Source organism: Durio zibethinus, chromosome 26 (assembly GCF_047325235.1).
Source record: "Durio zibethinus cultivar Kanyao isolate XHJ-2024 chromosome 26, ASM4732523v1, whole genome shotgun sequence".
NCBI classification, from domain to species: domain Eukaryota; kingdom Viridiplantae; phylum Streptophyta; class Magnoliopsida; order Malvales; family Malvaceae; genus Durio; species Durio zibethinus.
Genome location: NC_143187.1, coordinates 7,067,153 through 7,084,564, shown reverse-complemented (window position 1 = coordinate 7,084,564; position 17,412 = coordinate 7,067,153). Strand labels below are relative to the sequence as shown.

The window sequence follows — 17,412 nt, the reverse complement described above, 5'->3', positions numbered from 1 at the left end:
ATGATAAGAACAAAAAAATTTGTACCACCTAATTCGCCTGAGATTATCAAAAAGCTTTCTATTTTGGAGAAAGTTTTTGACTGCTTGGTTTAACTTTAAATAAAACTACTCATGCTGCTAAATTGGATTGGATTCCTTCGATTACAGCATTTGCAAGGTTTTGAAAACGGTGATCCATTAAAACAGCTATTATAAGAATATCCTTTGTGGATAAAAATAGTGGTTTAATAGTGATCAAAATCATTCTTATATGGATGTATTTGACCTTTGGGTATTTAGAAAGAAAATTGTTTATTTTTTTTTTAGTAAAAAGAGAAATTTTTACTGAACCTTGTTTAGTGTCAGTAGCAACTGTATCACCAGATAGTTTTTCTATATGACGTTTAGACCAAGGTTAGAATTTTTTAAACCAACTTGTTTTGTAAATCTCATCGGGTTTGATGAGTTGTAATTCTTTAATTTTATCATCAGAAATAAAATAAGTTTTTCTCATAATATTTTTGAGTTTTATCATACCTTATTCGGTGGTAGTTGTTGTACCCGTGGAAGAGGAAATTGAAATATTATCTGTGTTAGATTCAGTATTCAGCATAAAAATAAAATGAGATTCATCGTCAGAAGAACTATAATCAGTTTCAGAAAAAACTTCATAATAAATTTCTTCATCAGATAATTCATCAGCAAAACAAATTTGAAGAAAACTTTCATCAAGTTTTTTGATCATTTTCTTCCCACTTTTTCCTTTGTTAGGACAAGTATTTGCATAGTGACCTTTTTCATCACAAAGAAAACATTTACAAGGATTTTTAAAAGATTTTTGCTTTTTTTTAACAACAAATTTACCTTTTTTAGGTTTAAAAGTTGTTGTAGGTTTCCATTTTTTTCATAAATATTTTCGTTTTTTCTTAAAACGAGATTTCTTTGAAAAATATTGTTTATTACAACCAAATTCAAATTTATTTTTCAAAATCTTTGTGCATTGTTTATACGAAAGTTTAGATTTTAATTATTTTACAACTTTTTACTTCAAACAGTATTCTGTTACCTGATTCTGAATGTAATAGATTCTACAACCGAGAGTATCATATAATTTTACACCTAAAAAGAATAACACATATATTATACTTACCACTCACATTTCAAAGGATCTTTTGAATTATCAACCCCTAGTATGCAGCTGACCAAGTGGAACCTAGTATTCTATTTTTCAATACGATATGCATTTGCGTTCAAATATATCATACTTACCATTTACATTTCAAAGGATTTTTAAATTATTAACCCCTAATACTCAGCTGACTAAGTGGAACCTAGTATTCTTTTTTTCAATACGATATACAGCTGTGTTCAAATATATCATCGTTATCATATAATTACAATTAAATACTACTTACTAGTATTATTGATTTTTTTCCTCCAAAAGAATATAAAAATTAACAAATCCCAGCATCCAAAATTTTAAAAAATTCTTTGGTTTGCATTTTCAATTTGCAAAACAGATTTTAATTGTGATTTAGAGATATGTTTTTTTTTTAAAAGAAAGAAAGAGAGGAAGTGTAGAAAGAGTCAAAACAGAAGACTGTTAGACTACGCCTAAAAGCTTGTATTTTCTCGGGGCTTTCAAAATCATTTTTGGCAGTTTTCCTAGGAAGTAGGCAAGGTAGACCAGGCAAACTCCAATGATTCATTGAATTTCCTCTTTCATTTTTCCAACCCCCCAAGTACGATACCAAACTGAAGTTTCTAGCTCCCCCTTTGGTTTTTGTTTTTTTGTCCTTTAATCCGTTCATTTCAAGTTATAAACAAGAAAGGAAGGTAAGAGAAAAAAATTAGTCACAGGAGATAAAAAGAACAACAACAAAAAAAAAAAAAGCTATGGCTTGCTTTGTTCCTTTCAGTAACAGAAATTTGGATGGAAGTTTTTTTGTGTTCAGACAAACAGTTGTACTTGTCGATGAACTTGTTGAGTCACTGAAACAGTTCTGTCTATGCACTGAAACTCTTGGTTGTGTTCAAAGCTCTATATTCAAGAGTATCCATGGTAATCTGGTAAGCCAAAAGCGAACAACTTCTTTTTAGCTTTCCTTTTTTTTTTTTTTCCATGATTCTCTTTTCAATACCAAACTTTGCTGGATTTTGAAGATATTTCAACTTGGCTTGTTTTCTCTTCAGATCATATGGTATGGAGGATGGACGAAGAAATCTACTGAAAACAAAGAACTTTTGACTACAATCCTTGTAAGTTGGATTGCTCCTGGTACTGACTCGTATCTTTTGCAATAGCAATTGTTTTAATTCTTAATTATACCACCCTGATCTGTTTTTCTCCAGCTATCAATGTTATCAAGTCTGTCAAGCATGGCTGTTCTAGTTGAACATAGCTTCTTTGATGCATATGCTGGAGAATCAAAAGATGGCTCCAATGCTGCCAAGTTCTCAACAGGTGACATAGTCTCCATGAATGTTATTGCATCTTCTACAAGTGACCTAAATGATGTCACCTACGCAAACTTGGCCCTATTCAAGTCACGCTTCTTGAGGATGGAAGGGGCAACAGCAGGAGTTTGCTTTAAATGTCAGAGCGAGCCAAGGGTAGCATCCTTTTACGTATGGAAATCTCTTCTATTATGTTATTCCTGGATCCTTACCTCGGATTACAGGAAAACAATGCTGCCCTACCTCGATCGTTTTTCCCTCAGTATTAAGTATGACATCTTCTGGGTTGTCTATGTTAGCAGTGAAAATGTTCAGAACTATCAGATTCCCACTCAGCACCATGTACTGGAAAATGGAATAGAAACCAAAAATTAATGAAGGACGGATCATACACGATTAAAGAACTTTTCTTGACAGTTTTGCATAGATTTTGTTGATGTAAATGATTTGTTACATGTACAACCACAAGTAGTATAATCAAGGGATTTAGTCAGCTAATTGTAGTTAGATTATGTGTAGAGCCCATATACATTGTCAATTGAATTCTTGAGAAATGAATTTAAGATTTAACATGAAACACTTTTGCAAGTTTTACTATTACCAATGCTACCAAGAAACAGGAATCAAAAACTGCAGCCTGGAATATGAGATTCAATGGACTTCCACGTCTGGTGTATGAAAGAAAGAAGGCTTCCCTTCTCATCATCATTCTTTATTCGAGGAAAAAGGTTACATAGAAAGACCAACGGAATAAGATGAATTGCCTTGACCATTGTACCAGTCACAGATACCAAGGACTCGGAATTAGTATAAGGAACGATTAACAAACATTTTTGGTCAAAAAATCTGAAAGGTGGAAGTGGAATCTTTTAGCTGCAGCTGCACCTGACTTGATAGATTAGAAGAAACCACGGGCTAAAAGATGGCTTCACCCAATCAGAGCTTTAGGGCCTTATTCTGTGCTCAACCTCAAGCCTACCAAAGCCCACCCAACACTAACCCAGTATCCTTCCCTTGTCTGTCTCGCTTTTAGCAGCCTATTTTGCAGTTATGTTCCTATGGGAATTAAAGGTGTTAATCTTCTGAGGCCATAATAATGTCAAAAAGTATATTAGCAAGCTAGTCCCACTCTGCAGCTTTTAGTGGAATCACTTGATCGAGCTTGTCACCCTTGCCAAGAATGAATTATTTCAGGTTTTGTACGAAAAAGCTTCTTTTTATTAAGTAAAATTTTCTTTTCCTCGGATTTTCTTTTCCTCTTATGGACACAATGAGAAAAGATTATGACCTAAACTCCAACCTTATCTGATATGATATCCATATTTTGACAGGAAAATTAATAATAATTATCATTACATTCTTCAAACTAACAGTAATTAAGAAGTGGTTGTTTCTGCAAATCATAGAAATTGGATGCTCAAAGTGCCAAGATTCCAATTCAGTTGATGGTAATAAAGTCTTAAAAATGGTTTGTTGTCATGAATTCTTGTGTCAGAGAAAACAAAAGTAGCAACTAGAAATAATATTTTTTATAAAGACTATTGCAATCTGAAAAGAAAATAAAAAAAATTGTAATTTCTTTTAGCTTAAAGTATGGGGGACTTAAACAGGAAACTGAACCTAATTTAGGAACCAAAGAAGGAATGGAATCTGCAATTTTTCCCCTCTTTATTCACAAAGTTGTAATGTGCACATTAAGTTAGATGGTAAGCATAAAGGTGTAAATGATACATTAATACTCGCAAGTTATTCGGGTTCGATTCGAAAAAAATTCGAATTCGATTCGATTATTGTCGAGTCGAGCTCGAGTTCGAGTAGTTCGACTTATCGATCGAGTCGAATTCGAGTATTCTTATATTTGACTCGAGTAACTCGCGAGTCTAATCGAACTTTTATATTTAAATATATTATTTTAATTAATAAAATATTTTGAATCCGAGTTCGAATTCGAGCATGAATAATCGAACTTTTGTCGAATATACGAATCGAGCTTATTTTTATATATTAATCGAGCTTAATCAAGCGAACTCGAGTTTGAAAAATAAAACTCAATCGAGCTCGAATCGAGTATCAAACCTCGAGTTGTGAATCGAACTCGAATTTCTCACTATTCGACTCCGTTCGACTCATTTACACCCTTAGTAAACAGGCAAATGAATTAGCACTTCAACCTTTCAATTAACTTGATGTACATATGAAGTTCTTTTAATATTGATCAAGATTAATATCCTATCCCCATTTATTTAAGCTTGAACTTGGTTTTGTGATCAACATCAGAAAAGCTATCAATCAATTAACTGTTGAATCACTTTAAGCCACCCTGCTGCCAGGTTTCCTGATTAATCAACATCAATTGCCAAGCTTTTGAAGGCAATCAAAAACCTTTGGTGGGTGAGATTTCCATAATTCTAGGTACTTAAACAAGTACATGTCTACCAATAAATTGCACGACCGACATTAAAGGGTAATTGAGAACTTTGAATTGCTATACCTTCAACAAGCTTTTTATATCCATCTTTATTTAAGTCCTTTCCAAAAGGTCCTATTCCATGGTTGACCTTAAAGCTAAACAAACATAAATTAGTGTCTGAAACTTTTGAACAAAGAAGACAGATTTACAAACCAAAACTTTCAAAGATTGGAGGAAAAGTTGACAAACCAAGGGACCCATATGAGAAAGATGAAAGATTATCCTGCTCATTGGCCATTTCAGTCAAACACTTTTTTTTTTTTGAACAAGTCCAACTTAGCAATTCCCTCCATTGTCATGTCCCACGTTCTATGGAATTTCCACAACAAAATCAAGTTTAAATGAGAGCTGTTGTTTTTTATGTAGGCACATGTAAGGGGCTAAGTCTATACCATGTTTTGAAGGTTGGTCTAAAATTTCTCCAATTAGTTGAGAAGTTTGAAAAAAGTTCGGATACGTTTTATGATGAACTGAATGAAATAGGAGGGAATATGGACAAAGGTCTTTTTGGTATGCCATTAATGAAAATTTGGACTGTCCTACCAAAATAAATTCTAAAAAATCATTAAGTTACAGGTTTGACCAACGTTTTTCAGGCATTTTTCCAGATTTGTGAACCAGATTTCCCTCCATTCAAAGATTTTTTGAAATAAAACTATGTTTTTCTTTTTACTATCCTTCCAAATTCCGGTCAAGAAATGCATTAACAAATGTAATTAAAAATAAAAGAATTTCAAATTTTGCAGCTACAAGCAAAAAACCAAAAAATGGCAGAAAAGCAAGATCAAGCAACCAGCTGCAATCCTGGTAGATATAGAACCCTGTCAATTTTTATGAGGTAGACAGAGACAAATTTTAAATATTTAAGATAGGTAATAATTTTTTTCATTCATTAATGAAGAGGGTACATGTCAGGAAAATTTGCAGTACTTGAAAAAGGATCAAGTTTGAGGACTATAGTACCAGATTAAATCTAATATGTTAGGAATCAGCTGACAAAAATCACGACAAACTCAAAAGAAAAAAATCATTTTTATAAGGTAATTGCAAAATATATCAAGCTTTCAATAATGCTATAAGGCTTTTTTTCAGTTAAATTTTTAAGAACCCCCATTCTTGCCATGTGAAAAATATAGTCAAGAAAGGTAGTCCAAGTCACCCTGTTCACAGATATTACACTCCAAAGGGCCGGCCAGCCAAGGGGGTAAGAGCAGGACCTGACCAACGATATCGATGCCATGCCATTGCCTACAAAAGACGGTGGACCAGTCACAATGGGAACATTACATGTGAACAGATCTCCAAAACCCACACACCCCATTCTTTAATTATGACAGATTAGTATAAAGAGTGTTTTTTAGGCAAATTCTTCCAATAGAAAATTAAAGCTTATCAAGAAAAAAGGATAGCCTTGTGCTTCCTAGGGGATTAGGACCCCCATCATCAAAATTATCATAAGATATAGGGTAGGGGACCCTTCAACTTTAATCCTAGGGCATTGAGCTACTACAAAATTATACCTAGTGGATAACGTAATTACTTTTTGTTGAGTTTAGCGCCTTTATAACTCCTAAACGGTGCACATCTGAAAAAAGGCCTTAGAATCCTAGAAGCTATTTTCTTCCAACAATGGTATTGGGACTTTGGCTTTTATTTTTTCTAAATTACAGGTTAGATTATGTAGCCCATAAACATTTGATAGAGAAAAAGAAACCCTAATCTTATTTCGTCCAGGGACTTTTTTCATGGCTTATAAAAATCATTTGGTAATTGGTTCCATAGCCCCATCAACTTGGAAATTTGTTAATTTGTTTTCTAATGTTACATCCAGTCTTATGACACTGTTATTGTTGGAAAGATATTAAAAATCTCTCATCCAACTATATTTATTGGATTAATCCTATATCAACAGTCTAAATCAACATTGATAATGAAATTAATGACAAAGAAGTCACCCTAATAATCCAAATTATATCCTATCGACTTGGTAAGCATTACCATCAAAATGCTTTTTTATTCTTATAATTAGTAACATTTAGTAAATGAATTGGATTAAAAATTTTTGACTTTATTGGTGTCTTGTTCTAAACCAAAAGGGCAAGTATAAACTGTTTTTTATTTTCTTAACCAGAACATCCTTAATAATTTATATGAATGCAAGTTTTTTTCTTTTTCTTTTGCATGGTATAATTTTATTCAAGTTAAACATTTCCTTTTCAACCCGTGGAAGCATGGCATTAAATATAAAAAAATATTTAACAATTACTTATTTTTTAATAAAAAATGGAATATTCTATATACCCTTCAATTGGCTAAGTTGGGACAGTTCAATGATGAATACTCTGAAATTTATTTTAGCACATATCTCGAGATCATTAAAAACAAAACGTATATATGTAGTACTAATATTTATTTATAGTAATTGATAAAAGAAGTCTTTCGGCCAATCTAAGACCTAGCAACATTTGTGGAAGGAAAAATTAATTTGGAGAGGCCATGGGCAATGGGTTAGGTACTTAGCCCTATCATCAATCTTTAAATTTCATTATTATTATTATAGGCCTAAGCAGCATTAATAATGGGGATAGGTGTTCCTTTATCTCTCTCAAGCTATAGTTAAAATGGATTAGTTGATGCCCTAATACCAATAGGGTTTAGGGCAGGGTGTCCTTCGTTTATTTCAAAGGGTCAAAAAATGGTTTCACAAACAATTATAAAATTCTGAACCCTCTCCTTCCCTTACATCTGACACTGTCAATGTTCTTTCATTCATTCACCCGTCACATGCTTTGACTGCTTACTTAAAAAGTGGAATATTTAGCTACTTTCCCTCGTTCTATTTTTCCTTTCTTTTTCTTACTATTTTGGTTTTTTTCCAAATTCCAATCATGTGCCTTTGAAATAATCGTCAAAAACTCTGCGAGGAACTCAAAATTCTGAGTAGTATAAAAAAGTTTGTTCTTTGTTATCGAAGTTTAATCAATTGATTTATATAATTATTTTTAAATAAAAATATAAATAAATAAAATTTTTGATAAATTATGTATAAATATATTTAATTTTTTTATTAATTTTAATAAATAATTTTAAATAAATTTTTATAATCATTTATTAAATTAAATGAACACGAATAAATATTTATTTAATTTATTTATATTTACAAATAAATTCATTTAAAATTCATTCGTTTAAGATTTGTTTATGATTCATTTATATTATTTTATTATTTAGTAATAATAATAATAATAAAATTAAATTTTTATCCTTAATTCTAATCTTATTATAATTCATCTATATTTGTTTAAAATTTATTTATTTAAATTTATTTAATTATAATTTTTTATTACTTATAAATATATTTATTTATATATATTTGTGAACATATTCGTTTAACTTAATTAACTTGAATATAAATTGAACGTAAACATCTTATAATTTAAACAAACCAAGCTCGAATAAATAAAAATTTTTATTATCGAAGCGAATCAAGCTGAAATATTTTTAAAAATAAACAAATAAATCATGAACATATATTTATTCGTTTATATTCAATTCATTTACATATTTACTTTTAAAATACAATATTTAATGAATATGAAATTTGAATTCTAACACTTACAACTCATTTCCTTATTCTAAACTGCAATCTTATATCTATACAATAAATAATAATTGTCAACTATATTTCAATTCAAAATCATATCATATTTAACATTTAAAATGATTTTAAGATTAAAAATATCTTTCTAATAATTCACACATAATTGAATCATATCTATCTTGATAATGACTGCAAAGATTAGCATAAAAATTTACTTAACAAAATTTTTTATCCCATAAAAATTGATAACATGAAAAATTAATATATTTTATATCATAAAGTGAAAATTGTATATTAAAATATATTATATTTTAAGATTAATTCTATAAAAAATTATAAATATAAAAAAAAACTTTGACAAACGACTGCTGGAACTCAATATAAATAAAGAAATTCCTCTTTGTATAACGAAATAAATTATTATTCTCTATTTATAGAAAGTTCGGATTTTAAATTTTATAAAAAAAAATTGTTACATATGATGGTGTTTTAATTTGAGGATAAATCAGTGTCAAATTAATGGGTTTTACATTTTCTATGTATTAGTTTCACACTCTTTTCCAATTTTATTTTATGATTAATTTTTTTAACAAATGGATTTATTAGATTTAATGATACATAATTGTACTCATTGTATAAGTAAAATTTCAAATCAATTTGATAATGTTATAGAAAATACTATCTTTTTAATATATATTTAATTAAAAATTTTGTATCAAATAAATAAGTAAATATTTTTAATTAATTTAAAATTTAACGTACATAACTCATATATAAATAAAACATGAAATATAATAATCAAATTAAATAAATATAAATTATATAAAAAAATTATGAAAGTGTATAAAATGTGTAAGATAATATTTTTATTTTAATATTCTTTGTGTGTTTGTGAAATTCAAAAAGATTGTATATAAGATACGTTTTAATGAATATTATATTTTTGTCTATACAAATATTTATTGTTGAAAAAAATTAGTAGGCGTGGCGAGATTAGCGGCGTCGAATTCCGCCCTTCACTTTTTCTTTTAGTAATTTTTAACATTTAACATATACAAAAAATCGTGTCTCATGCAGGAAAATTTATTTTCAATATGTTGGCCAATAAATTTAAGATTTACACCCGACAAAATAAAGCGTGCTAATTATTTTAATTTTTTAGAATTGTAATTTTTTTTGTTGAAAAAAAATTTAAAACGAGAGAGATTATCTTAGTTAAATTAGTGTATCTATTAAATTTTTATTTATAAATTTTTTAAATTTATAAATTATTTACCAGCAATGGATCATAAAAAGATTCGAATCTGAATATTAATATATTCAGTATTTACTTTTTATCATTTTTATCAGCTCTTGTTGATTAATAATAAATTTTCATAATTGCATTAAAACATTGGAATTGAATATTGTCTAAATCAAAGTTTGTGAGTTAATTTTAGCTGTGTAATTATTTTAAAGAATATAAATTTAAAAATTTATTTTTAATACATTAATAAGATAATTTTTAACTTTATACGTGAAATTAAAATCCTATCGCAGGCTTTTTTTTATAATTATTTTTTATTTAATATATTAAAAAATAGTATGTTTATATGTACATAAGTAAATTTAATAATTTTTAAACGTAATTAATTTTTTTAATACAAGTGTATATTAATTTTGTTATCGATAACTGATTATTATTAAAAGATTTTTTTGAGGCTATCGAGTGGGTACGAACGAGGTTTGGTGAGAAGTCATGTCAATCACATTCCTATCTCATTTCTCAACAACTGGAATTTAGATTAGATTAGATTTACGCTGCAAAAATCTTTGGACTTTCATCAAACCCTTATTGGCCAATTTTTGAACTCTCAACCACTCTCTGCTCCGTCTTCTTCAGATTTGATCTCAGTTTGTACTTTCCTGCACTCCCTGGCGTCATCTTTTGCTTCCATTTTACCCTTCACTTGTCATTGGTCAAAGCACAAACTTTTTTTTTTTTTGGCATTGTTTTTAAAATGATAAAACTTTTGAATTTTGCTGGAGTTGTTGTTGATGTAATATCAGTAGCAGGTATTAAGTCCGGCCGCTTGATAATAACACTCACTGGTTGTGTTGACGGTGTTTTTGAATTGTTTTGATTAAAAAAATTTAGAAAATCAAATCCCCAATCACTTTGTTGTGATTTTATTCTTTCTTATCATAAATTGTACTCATTTATTGATGGTACTTATTTTTCGGGCAAAACATGGATAATTAATACGGATAATGATGAACACTCATTTTTCGTCCGAAATTCAATTTTGTAAGCAAAAAATGTAAAAAAAAAAAAAAAACCTTAGTTGTCATAAATAATGCTATGCACGTTGGTCAAACATTGGAATAGTGGGGACCTCCCAAAAAGGAAATCAGTCAAACTTTTCAGTCATTAATACTAAAGAAAGAGAATAAATTAAAATGATTAGACTGATTAATTGATATGTTTCAATCTGCAATTATTATCATTTCATATATGATTTAGCTACTGTTACCCTTTTTTTACATTACTTGATCAGTTAATCCTCTAATTTCCTTTGATTTGTTTGTCTATGGAAAATAAAAAACAAGTAAAAATAAAAGAAGATGTTTATAATTATGTTTTTTTTTTTTTTTTAGTGTTTGCGAATTTTGTGAATGATTGATAATGACCCGATTGCTGTTTTAGAAGGCAATGGCAAATACTATACAGAGCAAAATGAAATCCCACTTTTTCATTATTGCAGTTCTTCAATAGCCAACGGTGGTCTTCATCATTTCCGTAATTTTCTTTGTCTTTTGTTGAAAACAGAAAGAAAAAGAAACCAGTTTTTTAGTGTTACTTTAAAGAAGTTCAATTACTACAAAGAACAAGTGTTTGTAGTAATCGGCAATTTCTCGCCTAGTTTTGAGTTCAAAGGTTGAAACTATAGAGTAACGCTGAGCAGGAGTTTCACATTGGTCGGCCCACACTGATACGGCCACGTCAGGTGGACACCACGGAGTGATGACGTGGCGATATCAGAAGGGGACGATGTAGAAGGTTTGTAATGGAGGGGTGAAGTGAGAAGAAGAGAGGATCATGATTTGAAGAATGGTCATAGGTCCTATGATATACACATGTCGGCTACAAAACACTCAAAATACAGACTCTGTCATGTTTCTTTATTCCTTCTATCTCTGCTCGTTTAACGTAGAAAGTTAGAAACTCTACAGTTAGAGAAAGAAAGAAAACTGAAGTGTGTTTAGAGTCTTATTAGAGTTAATAGAGACAGAGAGAGATCCAATGGAGTATGAGAGAATAGACAAAGTTCAGGTAACCATTTTTTGTTGTTCTTTGAGCTTTTGTATGTTAATGGAGGGGGGGGGGGGTTGAAGTTTTGGCTTATGAATTGTTAATGGCAACTTTCTTTTAGAAAAAGGAGTTTAAAATGTGAAATGAAAAAACGAAAACTTGGCTTTGGGTGTTGAATGGCTTTGGTTCTGATCCGGGTTTTAAACAAATTTCAAAGTTTAAAGTTTTTTTTTTTCTGTTCTTGTTTTATTGAATTAAAAGTGAGGAGAAACAAATTTGTGGGTATTGAGTAATTATGAGTTTTTTGCCAAAAATTGAACCTTTCTAGATGATGGGAAAGTGGGAATTGATTTCCTTGCTTGTTTTTTGTAGAAAGTTGAATGCTTCCCTTTTTTTTAGTTGGTTGTGATGGGAAGGTTTAATTTGTTTGTATCACATTTTCTTTTTATTGATGGAAGCAAAAGACTAGGTAAGTATCATGATTTTTCTTGTATTTGATCATAGTTTAATATGGTACGTGGCCTTACTAAAATGATTTTAGTACATTGATTATACATAAAAGGGAAGTTTGTGGACTTAATTTCTTTTCTTCATTTGAAATTGAGTGTGAATTCAAGTTGATTTCTTTTTTCCCCTTTTAAATTGCTGTTTTGATCTATACTACAGAGTGGTATTTCACCAAGTAAATTAAGGATGAAGCTGATGGGGCCTCATCATAACAGAAAGAAGGATGGATCAAACAGCAATTCTTCTAGGACATCTCCTTCTAGGATTCAGGATGCTGAGTTTGTGAACAGTCTATTAGCCTCTAAGAATGGAGACTTTGATGAGGAAGGTTTGTTACTTTCTCTCCTTTCTTCATTATAATAACTCGTATATTGGACTTCTTTCTTTGCCTGAATAAAACAAGCAATTAGAATATCTGTGAATTTTCAATCTGGGTAGAAATCTGCTACTTTTGAAGCTCTTATGGTCTGTAAATTAGATATGGATAACATTTCTTTTGAAGTATTTTTTTCCTTTTTTGGTTGAAACATACTAGCATTAACTTCGCTAAATATGGTTCCAGTTGTTTCTTGGCCTGGTTTAGGCAGGGAGAAGATGCAATGAGCAAAGTGTTTTTTCTATATTTGCATGCTGACTAACACATTCATTTGAATTGCAGTTCCCAGCTTAGATGTTGCACCAGCTAAAATATCCAATGAGGTAGTGCTTGATTCCAGCCTAAATGATCAAATTTCTAGCCAAGCAAAGGAGTCACTGCCAAGGGAAAGCATTGAAGTGGGTCGTGCTAAATTGCAGCAATTCTCAATGACTGATAATGGTAATTCCAGCACAATACATCCAATGAGGAGACTAGAAGATGAAAATCTTGATTATGATAGCAATGCTAGTTCATCAAGCTTTGAGTTTCATAAAGGGGAGAGAACAGTACATAATTCCATGACAAGGTCATACGCGAGACCTATGTCATCTAAGTGGAATGATGCAGAGAAATGGATAATGAACAGGCAAAACCTGCAAGCTACTTATGCTAAGAAGAATGCATTTCACAACCAAGCTAATCGATTTCCCATGACAAATATGGTGAGAGTTGCTCCAGAGTCTGCAAATTATGATCAGAGGTCAGCTGTTAATCATGTAGCTGACACAAAGAGGGTAGATTTCTGTCAGCCTGTTGTGCAGATGCCATTCGAGAAGTTCTCTTTTATTCCTTCTGGAGCTCATCCTATTTCAGTGCAAGCATATGGAGGAAACTTATTAAGTGATCAGTGTCCTCAAAGTAGGGATTTGAGGGAAGTGGCTCAGTGGGATTTATCTTGTACAAAAAGTTTAACAGAAGATACAACAGGTAAATTTGCATATTGAAGTTTTATATATTTTCTGTCTGAAAAGATGTATTAGTGGACTACGTATTTAGTGGTGCACTGTGCATCCAGGTTGATTGTATACTCAACTATATCATTTGATTACCATATTGAGCACTTGCCTTATAATTTTATTAAGAACACTGAAATGTTTGACTCACATGCAACAGATTGAGCCATGGGGCTGGGCAACTGCTGCTTTCAGTCTTCTGGTCTCCAAATGGATGCTATGAATTGAGTGAAGGGTTTACGAGGGTTAAGCTATTATAATTACATATGCATATGATGATTTCTTATATGGGCCTTGAAATAATGTGAATTGATGGGATGGATGGTCAGCTATCCCTGTGGGGAGCACAAATAAGGGATTTCGAGCTCCTTCGTATCCTTTTTTTTTTTTTGTGGGGAGGGGATGTGGAGGAGAATTTATAAAGTTTGGTTTTTCTGCCGTCACAACATTGTCAGTTTATTTTTTTAATAAATTTCAGACAATAGTTGCAATTGCAATGTTAGTTTCTTTTCCTCCTACCCTCAAATGGCTTGAAACCATTTTTGTATTCTTTACACAATATATTGATCATAGTTTTTCTATTTAATCTTTATCTCATGCCTTAAGATTTGGCCTTGCAGTTATTCCTGCAATACGATCAGTTTCTATGAGAGATATGGGAACAGAAATGACACCTGTTACAAGTCAAGAGCCTTCTAGGACTGCTACACCTGTAGGGGCAACAACCCCACTCCGAAGCCCGGCATCTTCAATCCCGTCTACTCCCCGCACAGGGGCACCAACGTCGACGCCTTTGGACCACACTATAGATGATGAGTCACAGCATCCTCCTGATAATGGCAAGAAGGAATTGTCTGAGCAAGAAATGAAGCTCAAGACAAGAAGAGAGATTGTAGCCCTTGGTGTCCGGCTTGGCAAGATGAATATTGCTGCTTGGGCAAGCAAAGACGAGAAGGAGAACAATACATCTTCAGTTGACACCACTCATATGGAGGAGCTTGAGCAGATTGAATATGAAAAACGAGCAGCTGCATGGGAAGAAGCTGAAAAGTCTAAGCATACAGCAAGGTTCTGATATGACCCGATCCTTATGCAATGTTGTATGCTCATAAAACTATTTCCCATCACTTTACTTTTGCTGAATGCATATTTCAATTTCTCAGGTATAAGCGTGAAGAGATCAAAATACAAGCATGGGAGAGTCAGCAGAGAGCAAAACTAGAAGCAGAGATGCGGAGAATAGAGGTATATGAAATCCCTTTTCTGATCACATGCTCAAGTAATTCTTCTTATTTGAAGATTACTGATCTCTTTGATGGCAATTGGTAAAAAAAAGGCTCAAGGAAAGTGAACCTGGATAAGAAATTAGTAGGAAAGGCAGTTATGTTCATCTTAACCTCTAATCTTCTGACATGATTCGATGGAAATGAACCCTGAATTATTTTTTATTTTAGGTTGAGATTATGCAGTTAATTAAGTGCCATTACAAAATCTAATGCATTTGACTCACAGTCTTTGTTTAACCAGAAAGATTGCAATCAATCATATTATGTGACCATATGCTGAGCAATAAGTACTGGTAATAATTATATAAATCTTTACTTTTCAGGCAAAAGTAGAGCAAATGAGAGCCCAAGCTCAGGCAAAGATGGTGAAGAAGATTGCCATGGCTAGGCAAAGATCAGAAGAAAAACGAGCTGCAGCCGAAGCCAGAAAAAATGGAGATGCGGAGAGAACTTCTGCTCAAGCAGAATACATTCGCCAAACCGGAAAAATGCCATCATCTCATTACATGTGCTGTGGTTGGTTTTCCTAAAATATAGTAAACAACGAATAAAAGCAAAATCGCTCATACACTTACTGAGCCAAAGTAGCATCTCTTGTACCTTGTTTTGAGTATTAGCGACGATGGTCAAGGAGTGTTGTATTTTATAGAGTGGTCTTTAGCTTTTTGTGTTACTTGGAAAGATGAAATGAATAGTGCAATTGATGCAATTAATGTTAATGCCAATAGGATTTTCACACCAAGTTTTCAAGAAATTAAAGAGGATCGATGTTTTAGTTGTGTCTTAATCCTTTTTTTATGCGCCATGTTTTTTAAGTTTACCTTGCCAATGGCAATGACATTGGGCGGTTGGCCATTTTCGAAGGGGAAGCACTGAAGCAGTTGGTCAAAGTCAACCCAACGGGGCGGAAGTGGGGACTGTCTCTATGCCCCATCTGCCGAACTCATTTAGTCAGCATAATTTTTGGTGCTGAAGTGTCCGTACATGGTTTGGATCGGCTCCATATTCTTGAAGAGTTGGGCTTCTACCCAGCCCCAACCTCTCAAAAAAGGACTAGACCCATGTCAACCAAACTCTCCAAACTATTTTCCTAGACTTGACAGGATCTCTGCCCTGATCAGTACAAGTTGTTGGGTTTAGCATATTTTGGCTCCTGGACTCGGTTGAAAATTGCCTGGGAATTGACTCTGGCTGTAGCTTTGGCTTCAATGAACATTTGATCTAATTCCAATCTCTTTTAGTTCTTTGTGTAACGGGTTAAATCTCCTTGGTAATAGTGAAAATACATCAGTAGCTCCTTTCTGATCTGTTTGGTTCCTTTTTGTAGTTTCTACAGTCTTCGGGGGTTTCAAGTTCCCACTGGTGCTAGCCGAGCGCTGCAATAGCTTTCTGTTTCAGGCCTTTGGAAACCAATACCAATTAAAACCAATACCAATTACCTAGCAATTTCTGATTCATGGATTAGGTTTGTAATTGTATCAAGCATATTCTTTTAGGAACACTTTCTACATCAAATTTCCCTCCATAGCTAATCCTTAATCTGTTCTTTGGGTGAATTTTGTTTTGCAATTGTACCATGCATTTCTTTTTATAAACGTTTTTCTTTTCTTTTTTTTTTCTGTTTAAGAATGCTGCTGAAAGTAATCAAGTGTAAAAAGAAAAGAAATGGCTTTTATGCGTAGGAGTTGATGGATTCAGACAGCTGAAACTGTCAAAAATAGAAAAGAAAAGTGAAAAAGAACATAAAAAACGCATACATATGAACATATTTTTAATGAAATTAAACCTGATATACTATGTTCGTGCCCAGGTTTACATAAACCTTATAACCGTAAATTGTAATATACCACAAACTTCCATTACTCTCCAAGGGTCCTCCAACCATCAAAATAGCAGGGCTTGACTACTAAAAGATTGGCTTAAAATCCGACTGATCCGTCTCGGAGTACAGAAATGCAAGGGCTGATCATAAACTATCTTTTAGGACTCAAACCAGTGGGAAAACAGCCTACGTACTTCATTCTTCCCCACATTCATGGAGGGAATAAAAGGAAACTGTTATTTATGAGTTCATGACCAAGTGCCAGAGTAATCGAGTAGAAGGAATCTTTGAAAAACCATTCTCCCTCACCACAGCTAAAAGGGAATCTTCTAGTACTTGCTTGCACGAAACACATATAATTCATACGTATTAAACGAGTTTAAATGTTCTTGTATTGGTTGGTTCAATCGGTTAAGATTATTTTTATTTTACGAAAAGATCATGTGAGTTCGAGTCTTATCGATAGTTATTTATTGAAATTATCTTGAATACATGATCTGTAATCATTTATCTTAGATTATCAAATACAATACATCTTACACTAATACAAAAGACTGAAAAAAAAAAAAAATTGTTACGTGCTTGGCAGAACATGGGTCAAGCAAAAGCCTTTGATGCAGTTTAAGA

The 17,412-nt window shown here is 32.1% G+C and overlaps 2 protein-coding genes across 2 annotated transcripts; both read left to right on the top strand.

Moving 5' to 3' along the window:
* The first annotated feature begins 1,412 nt into the window (after positions 1-1,412).
* LOC111318658 (uncharacterized) lies at positions 1,413-3,013 on the top strand. Its single transcript, XM_022921532.2, has 3 exons — positions 1,413-2,049; positions 2,173-2,238; positions 2,332-3,013. The coding sequence occupies exons 1-3, from the start codon at positions 1,876-1,878 to the stop codon at positions 2,809-2,811; spliced, it is 720 nt and encodes a 239-aa protein (XP_022777267.2). The 5' UTR covers positions 1,413-1,875; the 3' UTR covers positions 2,812-3,013.
* An 8,086-nt stretch (positions 3,014-11,099) lies between these two features.
* Positions 11,100-16,456, top strand: LOC111318657 (Remorin family protein). Its single transcript, XM_022921530.2, has 6 exons — positions 11,100-11,820; positions 12,466-12,634; positions 12,965-13,651; positions 14,298-14,745; positions 14,841-14,922; positions 15,287-16,456. Exons 1-6 carry the CDS (start codon positions 11,791-11,793, stop codon positions 15,491-15,493), a joined length of 1,623 nt encoding a protein of 540 aa, XP_022777265.2. The 5' UTR covers positions 11,100-11,790; the 3' UTR covers positions 15,494-16,456.
* Positions 16,457-17,412: the final 956 nt, after the last annotated feature.